The sequence below is a fragment of the Amblyomma americanum genome, chromosome 11 (assembly GCF_052857255.1).
Source record: "Amblyomma americanum isolate KBUSLIRL-KWMA chromosome 11, ASM5285725v1, whole genome shotgun sequence".
Lineage (NCBI taxonomy): Eukaryota > Metazoa > Arthropoda > Arachnida > Ixodida > Ixodidae > Amblyomma > Amblyomma americanum.
Window position 1 is genome coordinate 20272792 of NC_135507.1, and position 17472 is coordinate 20290263.

General features: G+C 47.3%; 1 protein-coding gene and 1 non-coding gene across 3 annotated transcripts in view; both read right to left on the reverse strand.

Annotated features, from left to right (window-relative positions):
• LOC144110619 (vitellogenin-6-like) overlaps nucleotides 1-17472 on the reverse strand; it is a 143836-nt gene that overhangs the window by 26594 nt on the left and 99770 nt on the right. For both annotated transcript variants that reach the window (XM_077643644.1, XM_077643645.1), the window contains 3 exons: nucleotides 3599-3921; nucleotides 1710-1730; nucleotides 801-943 (listed from right to left, as the gene is read on the reverse strand). In XM_077643644.1, the coding sequence (XP_077499770.1) occupies nucleotides 801-943; nucleotides 1710-1730; nucleotides 3599-3641 (207 nt within the window). In that variant the 5' untranslated portion in view covers nucleotides 3642-3921. The remainder of the gene's footprint in view (nucleotides 1-800; nucleotides 944-1709; nucleotides 1731-3598; nucleotides 3922-17472) is intronic.
• LOC144111549 (U12 minor spliceosomal RNA) lies at nucleotides 2974-3128 on the reverse strand. The gene has a single exon (XR_013310079.1). It is a non-coding gene; the product is annotated as a U12 minor spliceosomal RNA (small nuclear RNA).

Below are 17472 nucleotides of genomic sequence, written 5' to 3' on the forward strand. Positions count from 1 at the left end.
AAAAGCATTGCAGTAGTAAATTCCATTTTTAACTTTAATTTCTCCCACCTTTTTATGCTACTAATTCATATTTTCTTTTTGTAAATGTTTGTCAACGGGCAAACAGGTTTACCATATACCCCTGTGGGCTACCCTGCCTCACATGCTGCAGCTTATTAGCGGCTTAAGTAGAATAATATTAGCACTAGCATCGGGGCACCCATGGTAAATTTAATAAAAAGCCCTCCTCTTCTGGCATAAGTCTCTATAGTCTAATTTTCATTGGGATGATTTCTTTTTGCGCTCAGGTAGTCTAAGAGATATCGTAGGGCCCAGTCAGCCCAAAAGTGTACTTCTACTCACGTCTTACTCTTTATTAAAACGCATCACCTCGTTTGACACTTCTTACTATACGAGATTTTGAAGCCTCTTCCTTCTCGATCCAGAGGAAGGGTTCCTTCATATCACAGTGGTAAAGGAAGACATACAGAAAGGAATCAAGATACCCTTTCAGCGGACCTTACTCAGCTCGGTACATTTGTTGAACTATGCTTATCTAATTCTTCTTATTCTATGATATGTAGATAGAGTACTAGATTCTGTACAAGAAAACGCAATTGTGTATTGATTTCACGCTCTAGTAATTGATTACGAGGGCGTTGTTGCGGGCTAGTTGGTTTGATATGGTTGAAAGGGAACAGCTCAAACACCGGACTAAGAGAATAGCGTACAACACAGCGTATGTGTTGCACGCTCTTCTCTTCGTCCTGTGTTTGCGCTGTTCCCTTTCAACCTAGTAATTGATAGCGGCTACCCCTAACCTTGAAAATGAGGTAGTCCCTCTTCGGCTGGACCAAGATCTTGCTCTTGAGGACGACGCCGGAGATCTGCTGACTCATGCCTGGCATGACGGTGTGCAGGTTCCCGTAATAGGTGTACACATATTCGCGTCCGATCTCATAGCCTGTGGAGTAAGAGCATCAGGTGCATTCGCGAGTGAGTATTACTTTGTGTCAAAGACTTCGCTAAGCTAAAATGAAAACGAAAAAGCTATGTGTGTCTAATTCGCATTTTGCTTCACACGATGAAAAGCTTGATAAACAGCATCTTTAAGGCCAATCAAGAGGCTTGTGGTATATTCACATTCGAGTATTTAACCTTGTTGGGAGGTTTACTTTTTTGGAAGTTTACAGCAGTCGTAACAGTTTACGCTTAACCTGGCATATTTTTCCGTACTATTCCATGATACACTGCGCAAGTAGGGTTGTCATGCGCTGCTTAAAACAGTCGATTATGATGGCTGCGATGCTGAAATCTTTTATTTCGTATTTCATCATCTTCTCGCTTCTGACATCTTTCTGTTAACATGCTATTTTTTGTTTCCTTTGGAGCTCCTGGCTGAAGTTTGGTCTTGGTAGTGCCTCCATATCTAAACTCGACAGGATTGAACCTAGCTGTCAACTAAGTCGTGATGAACACCGGGCTATTTCGATTAACTACTTGTGGCCTTCACAGATTCCTTAACTCGTCTACAACCGCTGAAGACTACATTACAGTGTGGGATGCTCGGAGGAACTTCGACAGTTTTTCGAAACCTAGACTGACTGGCAGAACTTCATGCACTCAGCGTTTTTTTTTTTAAAAAAAGCCGAATTAAATGAAGGCTAATTTATTGAAAATAAAGCTATGTCTAACACGAGAAACGAGCGGAAGTGCAAAAGACGTCTCACCATTTCCGAAGGTGAAGGAGACTGGAAATAAGAAAAAGGAGAATCATGTACAATCAGTAATGAACGAACGAAAAGAATCAAATATACTTCTTCCAGTTCAGCATAGCAGTATATGGCTATAAACCATCTACAAGTTATTAGGATTGTTTTTCGTATGTCCACGTTACCATTTCGTGGATGTTCCTCCAATTCACAAGTTTCAAAATGTCCTGTATGTTATTATTAATGAGTCAGTTTAAATGATTTGGTCTTTTTGTTTCTATTTCAGTGAGTTTAATATCATTCCATATGAGGCATTTCAGTCACTCATAATGAGTGATCTTTACATAATCCCAACGTCTCCGCATGAACAAAAACCCTTAGTTAAGCATGCCATACCTTTTCTGCAACAATATATCCGGACATGGCGTTTCAATCAAGGCTTCTTTTCTATCTCTCATAATGCATTGAGCAGTATGGAAAAGGATATGAAGCCCAACATTCAATTTAATCTTCCTCTAATCAATGATTATTTGCTATGACTAAAGCAAGCTGTGGCAGAAAGTAAGCCTGGGGGGCTACGGAACCCTCTCCCCAAAAGTGACTGACATGTGGGCGGTTTCTACAGGCCAGCTAGAACCTGATTCTTAAGGAGCCTTCTCTGCCCCCTGCATCCACCGCTGTTTTCTCTAAATGTCATCATATTTAAAATTACTAGAAAATTATGGTCCAGAGCACTCACTTTTCAAAATTCAAAGGCGTCGCAATAACAACAGTGGATTCCAGAAGAACAAAAAAATTTTTGGTATCAGCCTACTGATGCGCATACTTCTCATTACAGTTTTCTACCCATGTTTTAGAGAGCTCTTTCAGTTAAACTGTTATGACTTTTGATCGCCCCTTTACGTGGGAAGGTATTTTAAGGAAAACCGTCATGTGATACCGCGCACGTATACTTGCACGTCCAAAGAAATGGCCACTGTTTGGTATGAGCCGTCAACCTTCTATTTCCATTTTTTTCCCGCTTCAAGAGCACTCTGATTTTTATGCTCTTGAGGTTCGTGCTGGCTTTCGATGCAAGGTGTTGCCAAAACATGAAAATTTTTTGCGTGCTTACGGTCTTGCATTAACATAAAAAAACCAGACACACTTAAGAGGTCATAGAGAGAACGACAATTAAAATGCGCCGTTTTCTTTTTCGCCTTCAAACAATTGAAATGAAAATCTTGTGCAGATAAGTCACTAACCAACCCGTCTGAGCAAATCTTGGGCTCCGTAGACTTAGGGGGTAGATCGCATCAACTCGAGCACTCCACAAAAGTAGGCGGTGCACCCCTGGTACGACCTATGTCCCCTCAAAAATTCAAACCGTATTGCAAGTACGGTGGAGTCGGGCGTCAATCCGGCTCATTATTTTCTTTACGCATTCGTTTAAGGCACTTAGGGGTATGTTCACATGTAGCCAGCTTATGCCGGATTCGCGCCTACCCTTCTTTTCTTCATCAACACCTTTTGTAACTTGACTCACTTTGTCCTCCGTTTAGAAACACCAGCGTAGAATACAAGCTTGGAGTAATCTGCCCCAATTGCTCTTTTCTGCCTTCGTAAATTCCTCTGTAAAGACCCACGTGGTAAACTGAAGAGCTAAAAGAACACGTACTCAAGAGAGATGAAAGGAAATCCCTTTCTGTCTCCCTGCATTGGGAAATCTTTCGGCGATTAACCCTTGGTACAGCAAAGTATCAACTGATCCAATAAAACGTTTCACTAAGATATGTTTCTGCCTTTGCGCTCACAAGAGTATTCTCCGCAGTAATGCCTTCTGGAACTAAAACTCGAGGAGATGCTCACCAAGTGCTAACGCAGAAGCATGCTAATCCACAGGAAGAAGACTTCGAAGACGTACTCACCGGCAACAGCCGCGAGGGCTGCCAGCCCCAATAGTAGCCGCATGTTTGCCTTGTGGAGCAGGACGGAGCTGAGACTCGTCCGCACCAAGCCGCTGCCAGTCCTGGACACGGGCTGCCCATTTTATAACAGCCGCCGCGGCAACCACGTGATCTTTACGGCCCAATCAGAGCACAGCGTCCATTGGACAGGTGAAGGATGATAAGTAGTATCGACAAGAGCCCCCACTCTTGATCGGTTGTTCCGTCTGTGGCCTCTTGTCGATAGCTGTCCTGCTCAGGCGTCTTCGAGGGTGTCGGTCTCACGAGGGGTGACAACGGAGTCGCTGTTCGGGCGATAAAAATGGCCCACTCAAAAAAGGGAAAGGAGGATGCCCGTTCCGGGAGCTAGAGTCGACTTCTAGTTGCTACCAATATGTTACTATTCAAATATCTCTTCGAAAAGATCGGGAAGGGGTCGTCGAACTGCCCTCTGCCTTTGTTGTGATAACTGTCGCTTTTCACTCCGGAGGTACGGTCGTCCGTGCCCCTCACAGGCTCCCGGAAACACTAGTGGTGCAGTTTTACTTCTTGTCGTCGCCTTCTTACTGGCTTAGATCATTAAGCCAAATTAGGTTTATGTTAGGGCATCGCCCGACCTTCGGGGCTTACCTAATGTATTTCCTATCTGCATTTTGCTCGCTGAATCTTGAATACGCTCCCTTCAGAATATGACTGATTCTGAGCTTCGACACATTATTTCATGGCCGTCCAGCACTCTGTGGTGTATCCTTGTTTTCAATGCTGCCTACATCTTTTATCCCGAAGCCTCAAGGTGTTTATAATCGATTCTTTAAGTTCAGGGTATGTGTCACGCATGGTCCTTTTCATGAAGAAGCATGGCGCGCTTTTAGAGCAGTTGGGTTTCAGCTGCCCGGAGCAGGTTGCGTCTTGCCCAAACCCGCCAAAGGCACCTGCTTCTTCGGAATTTAACGTGATGTAGTGTATTGACTATTTCAGCGAGCTTTCTTCACATAGCCAAGAAAAATGAAGGCATAAGTTTTCTGCGCTCGCTCTTAAACTTTCTTGCAGTATATCTAAAGGCCATCAACCACGTGACCACATAAATGCCCACACCATATCATGAAGCTAGCGGCGCGACTAGTAACGACTAACCAAGGATATATGCAGCACATGGCCTTCGTGCGGAAGAAGGGCCAGGGTTAGTTACATGGGCCAACTTGGACTTGCATTATATCGAGAGGTGGGAAAGAAGAAGAGGGCCCATTGCGAAGATTATTATTATTACGAGGAGGAGAATGCTTTTTGCAGGTTTCATTCATACCTCAAGGAGCTGCATTCTACCCATTTGAAATAACGTCTACTGGTGATGCGAGCACAGTCTCTGAAATAGCGGTACTACTCCGTTGCACACATCGCCTGGAAACACACGCATATCACAGTGATAACAAAAACACAGGTGCCATCCTCTTACATGAAGGGTACGAGTCACTCTCGCGAAGTCAAACAGACAGAGGTGAATCTGGAATAGGATGGCTCACAGCAGTGATAGTTAGCCTCTACGGTTGTTTCGCCACATTGATTAAAGCGCAAGAACTTGAACCCCCGTGTTAACACGGTAACACAAGCCACCTCCGTACGCAGTTAAGAAAGCCGAGAGCCAGGGCTGGGGACGCTTGTACCCATCCCTCCCTGACGGTGGGTTTAAATCCAACCACCTCCCGCATCGAAAGCGGACGCCCAGTCCACAAGGCCATGATTGCGGTTCATCTTAGTTTAAAAAGTTAGGAAGCCATGCATTGAACCGTGAGATTCTTCCACATAATTAGAAAACAGTGGCTAATGAGCGGGGGCTATAAATTTAACCCTTGCATGTCCTGCTAACCGAATTTTAAGAAAAGTCAGAAGAAATAAAGAGAAAGCTTGGTCGCACCCTGCCTTGCCGGGCTTAAAGCAAGGTCACAACAGGTCAGAAGGGCCGTTTCTTAGCATGCACAGCTACTCAACTGCCCGGTAACTATAATGCCCGCTTAGACGTCTATACTCTGCGTCACACTTGATATGCGATTCGGCATAATATTCAAGCCTATGCGAATTCGTAGCCAGCCTTGGTCCAGTGCCCCACAGAGTGGCAGGCTTAAGCGCGTGAATATCACCTAGGCTTTCATAAACGCAACTTTGGAGGACTTGTTTTCACCATCACTCGAAAACCCCATACCGAAGCTACTTGTTAAAGCAGTCTGTCAAAATCCGCAGTTTCCTCGCTACCCGTCTTCTTTTAACATTTCTGCAGGACACTGATCTTGTCTGTAAATGGTTACAGCAGGAACGGACTATCGTCTACTGTGATTGAATGCGTGCGTATATGGTGTCTTCTGGAGTGGACTATGATATACTGTGAGTTAATGTGTGCATGGATGGTGGCACTGCAATGGACTATGTTCCACTGTGACTGAATATGTGCATAGATGATGACTTCTGGTGTAGACTATGTTCTGCTGTGAGTGGATGTGTGTATAGATGGTGACTGCGGGAGTGGAATATGATCTATTGTAAGTGAATTCGTTTTTGGTTTTTACAGAAAGGAAATGGCGCAGTATCTGTCTCATATATCGGCGGACACCTGAACCGCGCCGTAAGGGAAGGGATAAAGGAGGGAGTGAAGGAAGAAAGGAAGAAAGAGGGTGCCGTAGTGGAGTGCTCCGGAATAATTTTGACAACCTGGGGATCTTTAACGTGACTGTGAGCGTAGCGGGACAGATCCGACAAGTTTTAGGTCATTATTAACATATAAGTGACGCTATGGTGTAGATATTGCCGGCAGATTAAGCAGGGCTAATCCCACCTGTAGCATACAACAACTCAACTTGACGGAAGCTGTATACAGAAGTTGTCCGCACGAACTGCCAATCATAAGGTGTGTGGTGAATAAAACAAAAATGTAAAAGTTGATTAAGCAACAGTTCTTAAGCAACGTATATGAAATAAAAAACAGAAATGAAGAAAGAAAAAATGAATACGCAAACCAAAAATAGAACAAAGTTGCAGAGAATACAAAAAAAAATTCGACGACGCTTAAGCTTAGTCATTGAGTGCGGGACGCGACAGCGTGTTGCAGCGTTGCAAAGGTGTCCACGGAACGCCATCCCTTGTTCGGCGCGGCGCCTTGCCTTTTGAACAATTTAAGGAAAGGAAATGACACTTGTCTCACATATCTCGGTGGACACCCGAACCGCGCCGTAAGAGAAGGAATATTAAAGCGACAGCGTTAAGGAGCTCGCGTCGCCGCGGTCGGGTTCGACTGCGTTCTTATGGAGTAAAACGCTAAGGCGCCCGTGTGCTGGGCGATGTCAGTGCACGTTAAAGATCCCCAGGTGGTCGAAATTATTCCGGAGCCCTCCACTACGGCACCTCTCTCTTCCTTCTTCTTTCACTCCCTCCTTTACCCTTCCCTTACGGCGCGGTTCAGGTGTCGAACGGTATATGAGACAGATACTGCGCCATTTCCTTTCCCCAAAAAAACCAATTAATATTGTTATTATTAGCATATGGGCACAATCAGAGATCTTTCTGCTCCATATATCATTTGCTGTTGCGCGCCACTTCTGTTATAACCGAAGGTAGGCGCACTACGAGTGTGGCCAAAGGTCTAAGGCAGTTCACGTCATTTCGCGCGCATCTCCCGTGGAGCGCACCCGCCGCGATATGGGTGTACACAACTGTATTGACGCATGAAAAAATCGACTGAGGGGAGGCTGAGTGGTTAGAGCGCTTGGCTGAGGAGCCAGGGGACCCGGGATCAGTACCAGTCGCAGAGGTAGCGCTCCGATAAAGGGGAAACGCGACAGGCGTCCGTGCGCTGTGCGGCGCATGCGAATGTTTAAGAACTCCCGGTGGCCTGAAAATCTGGAGCCCTCCACTACAGCGTCCTTTGTAGCCGGCGTGTCGCTTCGGAACGTTAAACTCCACAATTTGCAATTTATCTTCTTAGATTTTTCAGCTTCTCGTCGACACAATTTACAGTTCGACATTCCTGTGGAGTGCTTCGGCTGTTTGTGGTATCAACAGAGCTACCGGGATAACACAACTGTAAGTGCGCTTCGTCCTGCGTATACAAAGTTCCGTCACTGTGTTGTCTCGTAACTTTCCAACGCCTATTCTTTCATAACACGTGGCACCTACTAGACCAAGTCTGAGGCCTACTATGCACGTCGACGAACCAGCCCCACTTGCAAGCCTCAACATGTGCAGGATCAATCTGACCGCTGCACGTATGGTGGGTGGTGCCGCGGGGCATCCAACCCGGAAGTTGGGTGGAATGACTCTCACCTACTAGCCAGAGACACCAATACAATTCTCTTAAAACTCGCGAGGCCTCAATCGCGCTGGTAAGTAAAGTTCCTCGGTGAGATCGATGTCACAGCATGAGCTAGCTCACAGTGGCAATAAAACTCTCTCGGACGTCTTATGGGCGTCCTATATCTCCATAGGACGTCCAAGAGGGTTTCAGTGCTTACTGAGATCACACTTATTCGTTATTAATTATTAATTGGTTTTTGGGGAAAGGAAATGTCACAATATCTGTCTCATATATCGATGGACACCTGAACCGCGCCGTAAGGGAAGGGATAAAGGAGGGAATGAAATAGGAAAGGAAGAAAGAGGAGCCGTAGTGGAGGGCTCCGGAATAATTTCGACCACCTGGGGATCTTTAACGTGCACTGACATTGCACAGCACACGGGCGCCTTAGCGTTTTGCTTCCATAAAAACGCAGCCGCTTCGGTCGAGTTCGAACCCGGGAACTCCGGATCAGTAGCCGAGCGCCCTAACCACTGAGTCGCCACGGCGGGTGCATAACCAACGTTCTCTACGCTTTCGCAGGTGTTCACGAGGCCAACAAGCCGGTTCAAGTCCGCGAGTACTGCATCACCGCCGTTGTTGAACGTTCGTGTCGAAAAAGCATGACCCGCCACCGAGACTCGTGGTCGAGAGCTCCTCGCACCCTTCTCCGGTCAAGTGGAATGCGGCTCTCGCTAACGCCGCGTGCGCGAGCCGTGCTCGACTCATAAATATTCAAGTGTCTCCGCGCGGACTAGACAGCCGCAATGCACCTACTATCTACACCGACGCGACGTGCTTGAGAGACGGCCGTGAACGTTCTCTTTCCGGTACTGCCCCCGTCGTCTTTTCTCTTTTGCTTTCTTCCTTCGTTCTTTCACTTCTGCCTGCCATCCTTGTGTTTTTTTTCTCCTTCTGCCGCTATCTGCCTACTTTCGCGGTCCTCTCGCTCGGGCTTGCCGATAGCGGGCCACAGCCCTGTTAGACCGCGTCCGGTGCTACACCTCTGGAAACGTTCTGGAATCACTTCACCTCGAAACAGGGCGCTCCTGCAGCGCTTTGTCGAGACGGTCACCTCATCCAAGCTATTGCAACGGCTGCGGCAAGTGGGGCCAGTTTCTGGGTTTGCTATAATGTCTTAAAGCAGAGTGCGCAAGCGCTTGCAAAGCAGTGAGAACCCTGATGAAGATCCACGCGCGGCAATTAGCTTGGGACAAACAAATAATTGTGCGGAAGACACTGCTGCATAATATTTTGACTTTTGAGGGCCGGAAAGTTTACATGGGGCGGGGAAACTGCTCTGAAATGAAATCGAGATGTGGCGGCAACGAAGTCATTCAGGAGAGAAAAGAGATTTCATAGGACGCCTGGATAGTTCGAAACATGCATTGACTTCGGTGCTCAGTAAGTCTTCCTTAGTCCGCATTAAGTGCTACTGGCGTTTTATGCCTTTTCCTGTCAGATCCGATGCCTTTCCTAAGGAAGGTTCGGGGTCTTCCCTACATTTTACTGACCGGAACTGCTAGCGGCCTGGCCACTGATGTCATCTCACTACCGTCGATCCCTTAGTCTGAACACATCCGCTCAAAAAGGTTAGAAAGCTATGGGTGGCATCCCGCGATGAAGCTCAAGTCCTGCAGTTATACTTCAATACTGCATGGTGCATGGACTCCAAGGCCACTCAACCAAATGGTGGGTTCCTCTCGTATCGTACCCGCTCTGGTAGATGAGCGGTTGCAGCATTCGCCTGCTGAGCCCAAAGATGTAGGATCCAATCCCAGCCGTGAATGCCGCGCGCTTTTCAATAGAAGCGAAACGCAGAGGGCGCCCGTGAGCGATGCGATCTTTGTGTAGGGGTAAAATGTACTAGAAGAGGTACACTTTAGTAGGGGTAAAGAACCCAATGTTTTTGAAATTGGTCAGCAGCTCTCCACTACGGAAAAAAAAAATGTTTTTTTGCGGGAACGAAATGGCGCAGTAACTGTCTCACATATCTCGATGGATAACCGAACTGCGCCGTAGGAAAACAGATAAAGGAGGGAGTGAAAGAAGAAAGGAAGAAATAGGTGCCGTAGTGGAGGGCTCCGGAAAATTTGCGGCCACCCGGAGATCCTTAACGTGCACTGACATCGCACAGCACACGGGCGCCTTTTGCGTTTCTCCTCCATCGAAACACAGCCGCCGCGACCGCGTTCGAAGCCGGTTCCACTACGGACCCTTTCTGTCCCACAACTTTCACTCCCACCTTCATCCCTACCCTCCCGTTGCATTGAGGTGTGCGCCAGAAATCGAGACAGTTGCTGCGTCTTTCCTTTCCTCAAGAACTAATCCTTGTTTCCAGTCGAGGGCTCCGGAAAACTTTCGGCCACCTGGGGATCTTTAACGTGCACTGACATCGCACAGCACGCGGGCGCCTTTGAGTTTCGCCTCCACTGCGGCGGCAGCGTTGCGATGGAGGCGAAACGGATAGGCGCCCGTGTGCTGTGCGATGTCAGTGCATGTTAAAGATCCTTGGGTGTTCGAAATTTTGTAGCGAGACCTACACTGGGCTAATAATGATAATAATTGTTTTTTTGGGGGAAAGGAAATGGCGCAGTATCTGTCTCATATATCGTTGGACACCTGAACCGTGCCGTAAGGGAAGGGATAAAGAAGGGAGTGAAAGAAGAAAGGAAGAGCGGCCGTATTGGAGGGCTCCGGATTAATTTCGACCCCCTGGGGATGTTTAACCAGTCGAGCATTTCGCGGTATATAGAAGAGGCTAGTTGTGCGCATGCGCCGTTACCATGGCAGCCGAAGAGGAGCAAAGTGCGTCGTGCGCTTCGTCGTCGCCGCGGCCACACGCCCGCTCCACCGTCAAAGCCTAGCGTGACGTCACGCGGATGAGCAGTTGTGCTCATGCGCCGATACCATGGTAACCAGAGACCCCACAGCTGCGCCACGTTCTTCGTCGCCGCCTGGCCGCACGCCGCTCTATCACCCGAACCGCGCGTCGCATGCGCAGGATTACGTATAAAAAGCGGAGATGTAGTGGGCGTCTCTGTCACAACGTTTGACATGCATGCAGAAAAAGAGAGTCCGGCCGGTACTAAACGGCTGCATAGACAAGAGGAGATTAACGCTTCCGATCCTGAGGTTGTTGCCTGGCAGTTGGCTTGAACCATATAAGAACGCTGGAGTCTGTGTGTACATGAAACAAGGTATCACCGCTGTCAGACACCTCCCTCCGATCTCGGTGAATAATGGTGAAGCCTGCTGCGTTCGGCTTCTGGAAAGCGGCATTATGATCCAAGGAGTTTACGTGGCACGGGGAACATCTATCAAGCAGACGGTTGATTTCGTTTGCCACCTGTATACCAGCCTACAGCACGGTTTCACAGTTGTGTGTGACTTTGGGTGATTTCAACAGGAAACAGGACTCTCGTAGTATATAGCTTGTATACTAAAGAGGCTCTACCAAATCGAAATACTGTATCGACAAAATTAAGACCGCTGCATGCTACTTCACAGATCATCGGGCAGTCTTCGTCTCTGTCAAGCAAAATGAATAAAAGATGAGTATACCCAATGTCTCTCATTTCTAAACATAGAGTGACCACAGCAAGCTCAGCCAGGGAAACGTACATACCTTTCGCTACGTATATCCTGGCATAGCCGAGTTAAGCCACTACCATTTTTGTCTCCGTGCGTAAAGATCTGGTTCTTAAAATTCGAAACTTCACCCACCAAATCCCATATCAACTTCGACGCTCCTGCATTCTCGAGAAGCCAGCTTATAGTGTGGTCTACAATGTCGGTGAGATCAAGCGCATTCGTTTCCTTTTTTTTTCTTATCCGCAACTCTATCACGAAAGTTTTCGAGCGCTCACTTCAGTGCCCCACTCTACCGAGTCGCTCTACGCCACTTTTATCGCTGTAATTCATGTTACCACACAGTGCCGCCTATATTTAGCGGCAGTCAGAAATTCCCTATCTCGAGCAACTGCAGTTTGCGAAAGCTTTGTAATCGCCCCAGAAGTGCATCGTCGTCCCAAATTACAATAAAATGCTCCAAGTCGTCTATTCGTATATTAGTGCATTTGCAGCTCTGAATTCCTCTCTGGATGCTCGTAAGATATAACGAAGCAGACATTAGTCGAAGACTGGTGGGTTTTGCATTTCATCCTTTGTACTTTCGTCTCTGAGCAAAGTTTAAAAAGTGGCTAGTCGGTCGTGCGTCTTAGCATGGCGGTGCGCTAACTCTTACAGAAGGGTCGACACAAGTCTTGTGTCTTCCTTTGTGCAATATAGTTAGCACACCGCTATATATTCTAAGATCGTCCATGAGTTTCCGAACAGGTGATGCAAAACATTGCGTTTTCTTTTCCTGTTTATAATGTTGGCACAGCGGTGCCATTACAATAAAGGTTTTGCAATGTGTTTTTCGATAGTATCGGAGACTGTTATCCGTTTACCATTTAAAACAAACACAGCCTTGCTTTCTTAATTTCGGCATGGCATTGTTGTGCCAGTCCGCACCTTTACTGTCCAACACTAACAGCAGTCCATTTCCGGCCTTTCAAGGATACGAGTGCTCCCGCTCATAATTTGGAAGCGGCCGCCCCCCTCCCCAGTTTGCCCCTCACCTTTCTCACCCGTTCGCAAGTTTCCGTCAGGACCTTTATCTCCATAGTTCGGGTGGCATAGATATTCCCTGTGGAAGCTCCAGTGCCTTGCTACCTATCACTTGTATTTCTCCCTTGGCCAATTCGTTGAGCAATACTTCGAAAGCAGCTAGTGACACTCGATGAAGCGGTTTCCCTCTCCGTTAGAGAAGTTAGTCACTCTCGCGTTTATGTCGGCTCGAACACTGTTCACGCTGTAAGTGCTGTCGTCCTCTGCACTTCCTCCTTTCCACCGCCTGCAAGAGTGGCGTTTGCAAAAAAGCAACAACCGCGTCTTCTGTCCGCAGGCAGATATGGATCGGTAGCGAGGCCTTCGAGAGGCCACTCCATGTCGACGCCGTTGGAGCTATTATGTCTGGACGCACAAGGTACTCCAAGCGCGTGTCTTTGCACGCAGCGTCGAGCTTGAGTTGTGTTTCCTTTCCCTCGCTGCTGTTCTCGAGTGTTGTTGTTCTTTACCTCTGCCTCGTGCGCGTTCACATGAGGGAAACCGCGTTTTGCAACTATCCTCTTTGCCCCGCCGCGGTGGCTCAGTGGTTAGGGCGCTCGACTACTGATCCGGAGTTCCCGGGTTCGAACCCGACCGCGGCGGCTGCGTTTTTATGGAGGAAATACGCTAAGGCTCCCGTGTGCTGTGTGATGTCAGTGCACGTTAAAGATCCCCAGGTGGTCGAAATTATTCCGGAGCCCTCCACTATTGCACCTCTTCTTCCTTTCTTCTTTCACTCCCTCCTTTATCCCTTCCCTTACGGCGCGGTTGAGGTGTCCAACGATATATGAGACAGATACTGCGCCATTTCCTTTCCCCCCAAAACCAATTATTATTATTATTAACTATCCTCTTACCCGCCGCGGTGACTCAGTGGTTAGGGCGCTCGACTACTGATCCGGAGTTGCCGGGTTCTTACCCGACCGCGGCGGCTGCGTTTTTATGGAGGAAAAACGCTAAGCCGCCCGTGTGCTGTGCGATGTCAGTGCACGTTAAAGGTCCCCAGGAGGTCGAAATTATTCCGGGGCCCTCCACTACGGCCCTCTTCTTCCTTTCTTCTTTCACTCCCTCCTTTATCCCTTCCCTTACGGCGCGGTTGTGGTGTCCAACGATATATGAGACAGATACTGCGCATTTCCTTTCCCCCAAAACCAATTATTATTATTATTATTATTATTATTATTATTATTATTATTATTATTATTATTATTATTATTATTATTATTATTATTATTATTATTATTATTATTATTATTCTCTTTGCAGGATTATGTCCGATCTATTTTTTGCTGAGATTTTGCGTGAAAAGAAAGGAAACCAGTGTGGAACGACACCTCACTATAACGCAGGCTGTTCTCTACTTAGTTTTAGCATGCTCTGTGGCGCTATATATTTGTTGCCTTCGTAATAAAACGCTATAGTCGGATACAACTTAAGTCTGCAGTGAAGCTCCGCCCACATTCAGGACCGGCGCACAGAGTTCCTCCATGACAAAAAAAGTCAACCATTGTTAAAACTTCTCTTACCATCTAAAAGAGAAGCTAACCACAAGAAAAAAGTTATAACCTCTAGAATTTTTATGTCTGGCTTGTTTAATAAAGTCAAGCATTAAAAAGCTGGTTTCGTTTACTTTTTGTGAATGGCTAGCGGAGTAATACCGTACGCCGCGGACCGTGGCCCAGTTTCAACTGCTGTTGTTTTTTTAAGTTGTATCCTACTATAGTCTTGAGAGGCGGCACTCGCGTACGTGTGTCTTAATTTTTTTTCTTTCTTTCGTCCATTCATTTCCTTTCGTTCTTAACGTCCTCATCTTTTGGCGCTGCAGTCTAACAATGATGCCCTTCCATATCCCATTTCAGCATCCTGTTACAGGTCCTTTCTGTGGAGCTTAGGCTGTACTTTTCCTTGTTTTTAAGGCAGTAATCCGCTCAGCAACGGATTCTAATACCCTTGCTACAAGCCTTCCTTTATTCAACGCCACCGCCATCAATTGGTCACCTTGTCTTCGGCGAAACTACCGCTGACGCCCACCTGAGATATACCACCCGCGTTCGGTCCGTCGGCTTTTCCGGTTCCGCGTCTACTGACGATAGCGAACGTGCTCGCGTCAGTTATTTATGATGCCGTAGGGTGTGCATAATTTGATATGCTGATTGCGTTTGCGTTGGAGAATTCCCTGCTACTCACGGACAGCGATGAACCAAAACTGATCGCCAAGTTTGAGCGGAAGAGCTGAACCCGCAAACGACCATACGCGTCCTGAGTTAGGTGCCTTGTCTGGTGGGAGTCCATAATTTGTGTTTTAAACTTATCTCCAACAAGAATTGCTTGTTAGACGTTTTAGCTAGCACGTTTGCATTCGTTTTATAAATTGTCATTAGCAGGAAGGGTTTAAGGTTCTGGTGGTGAAAGCACGAACACCAGAGGAGTCTGTAGCAAACAGCAACCGTCGTCAGTTACAGCAGCAGAAGTACTCTATGCCTTTGTTTCTAGCCGAACTCTCGTTCTGAAAGAAAAATATATGCTTTATCACCTAAGGCCACAAGGCTGTCTTAACCCAAAGCACGAGTCTACAGCTGCTGAAGGACTTAAAAGAAAAGATATATGAATAAGGCAGGAACCGTGAAAGAACTTGGTAGGCAAGTACTTTTCTCACTGCTTGCTTAACATGCATATGTATACAGTGACTTGTCCCGCCCCTTCCTGCCTCCCCCCCGCACCTTCTAGTGGATGCGCCCTACTGTTAAGTATCATGTTATATTGCTTCATCTTGCTCATCAGGGGGGGGGGGGGGGTGTACCGGGAAGTGCAATGACTCTCCTGTGCGCACACCTACGCCTACCGCCCCTTGACCTCCCCTATCAATCGTTTAATTACTCGTCGATTCCAACTAATGATCGCACCGCCGAACCGTAAACGAGCCAGCGCTTCTCGATAGACATAATGAGGGATCTCCAGTCCGCGCCCCTTGTAAGCAGGCAGCACCATCCCGTCTTTCCAGATGCCTCCGTGAGCTATGTTCCCCCATTCGCGGAGCTGCCGCTGCCTAGAAGCGAAGTCAAGGCTAGGAAATCCCCGCGACTCGCATGCGGGTCACCGAGCGGACGTTACCTGGCTGTTTGAGTCACGCCCGGAGAATGCTCCAGGGACCTCGCCGGGCGATAGTTCCTAGGACAGCCCCGGGCGAACGGATGGTGCGGACATCCCCGGTCCTGAAGACGCCAGGCCAGACGGTGGAGGAGGTTTGCGTGGGATTGTTCTTCAAACACTGTCGCACGAAAAACGGCCTGAAGCCCCTCTGTTGCACCGTCGTATTGAGAATTAAAGCTAATGAGAAAAAGAACATATCTTTGGTACAGAGTAACAGGAGAGCCAGCGATTGGAATGTTTCAGTGCCGCTTCCGTTTGAAGTGCAGCTTTTTCGCTGCTGTCGGATGTGCGCACTAAAGTGCATCCGTTCCGTTCACGAAACTTGAATTTGATACAGAAGGGAAGGGGAAAGCGAACTGTAACTGCAGAATTTTAGTCAAGTGGTAAGGCCAGTAAACAACGGTGAAACAAGTAAAGATGAACTGCCGTCACATTTCAAGGTACGCGGCGTGCTTGAATATGGCAACCGCCTCTGGCGCCAACAAGCAGTAAACATTCTATAATGTAAGGCCTTTAAATAGCTCACCTTCAAAAAAACAATTCATTTGTTTCAATTCTGAAGTCTTGTCTTGACTTCTCCTGCATGTTTTGCTTCAGAACCACCATTTCTAAATGAGCAGCAGCCATCCGCTCAAAGCGAATGGAGATCAAAATAGAAATCGAAGATGCAATGACATGACGATTAGATTCCGGTGTTATTCCATTTGATTCTTTTTTGCGCTTTTCGTTATTGGCTTAAGCGACGTCACATCCTCTCCATCGGCGTTATCGGGCCGTCATCGGAGCGGCGGATAAAGACAACAAAAAAAAAGAAACACATTATTATGCTGGCCTGCAAGCCATGTCCGTAAACGAAAAAAAAAGATAATTTCGCTCTTAGACACTAGCGCCCGAGGGGTGTCATTTTCCTCGCAAAGAGGCGCTGTAGCGAAGAAAAATAAATAAAATGTGATTGATTATGCTGTCACAGAAGCAGCTCTTAAGACAGCTCACTTACAATAGGCGTCGATTCGCCGAATCACCTACACAAGTCGCGCAAGCCGCGAACAGTACGACTCGGCGGCGGCAATTACGAGGTTATGGTTGTTGCCCCCCGCGCCGGCGTTCAGAAACGCAAACCAGAGTAGCGTGACGTTGTTCAGCGGTACATCTTCAGCAATGGATGACTGGGCCACAAAGAGCGCATTCCTGGCACCACGGAATTCTCGATATGTTGTATGGAAATCTAACATAGTCCCATGGATTAAACGGGGGCTCTTACGTGTGAGAAATGAGCATCTCGAGGTTGTCATGGCTCGAATGAATGTTTAAAGTCCGAGATGCACACGGGCTGCTTTCTGAAACCTGCCGTTGCCTCACAAGCTTACAAGCTTGGCCCGTTGAAGTGCTACGCATGCAAGGCTGTATTCACATACAATATGTAGGCTGTCTCAACGCAGCGACAACCGTGCATTGAATCTGAGGCAGGTTTGCAAAACTTTTGCAGCGTGGTTCAAAACATCAAGTTCACAAGAAATCACCGTTGACATTGTATAACTGATTCGGACGGTGCGCGTCGCTGACCGCGTCTTTGTATTCCAATGCGCTCCAGCTCACTGAGGAACTTTGGGACAGGGCAGTGCCTTTTTAGTGCTCTAGCATTTATAGTGGCGACTCCCCGCATTTAGCTTGTGTGCTTGGCTGTTTGTCCATTTGTCGGTTTGTCTATTTTCTGTTGCCTGTTTGTCTGAAGCCA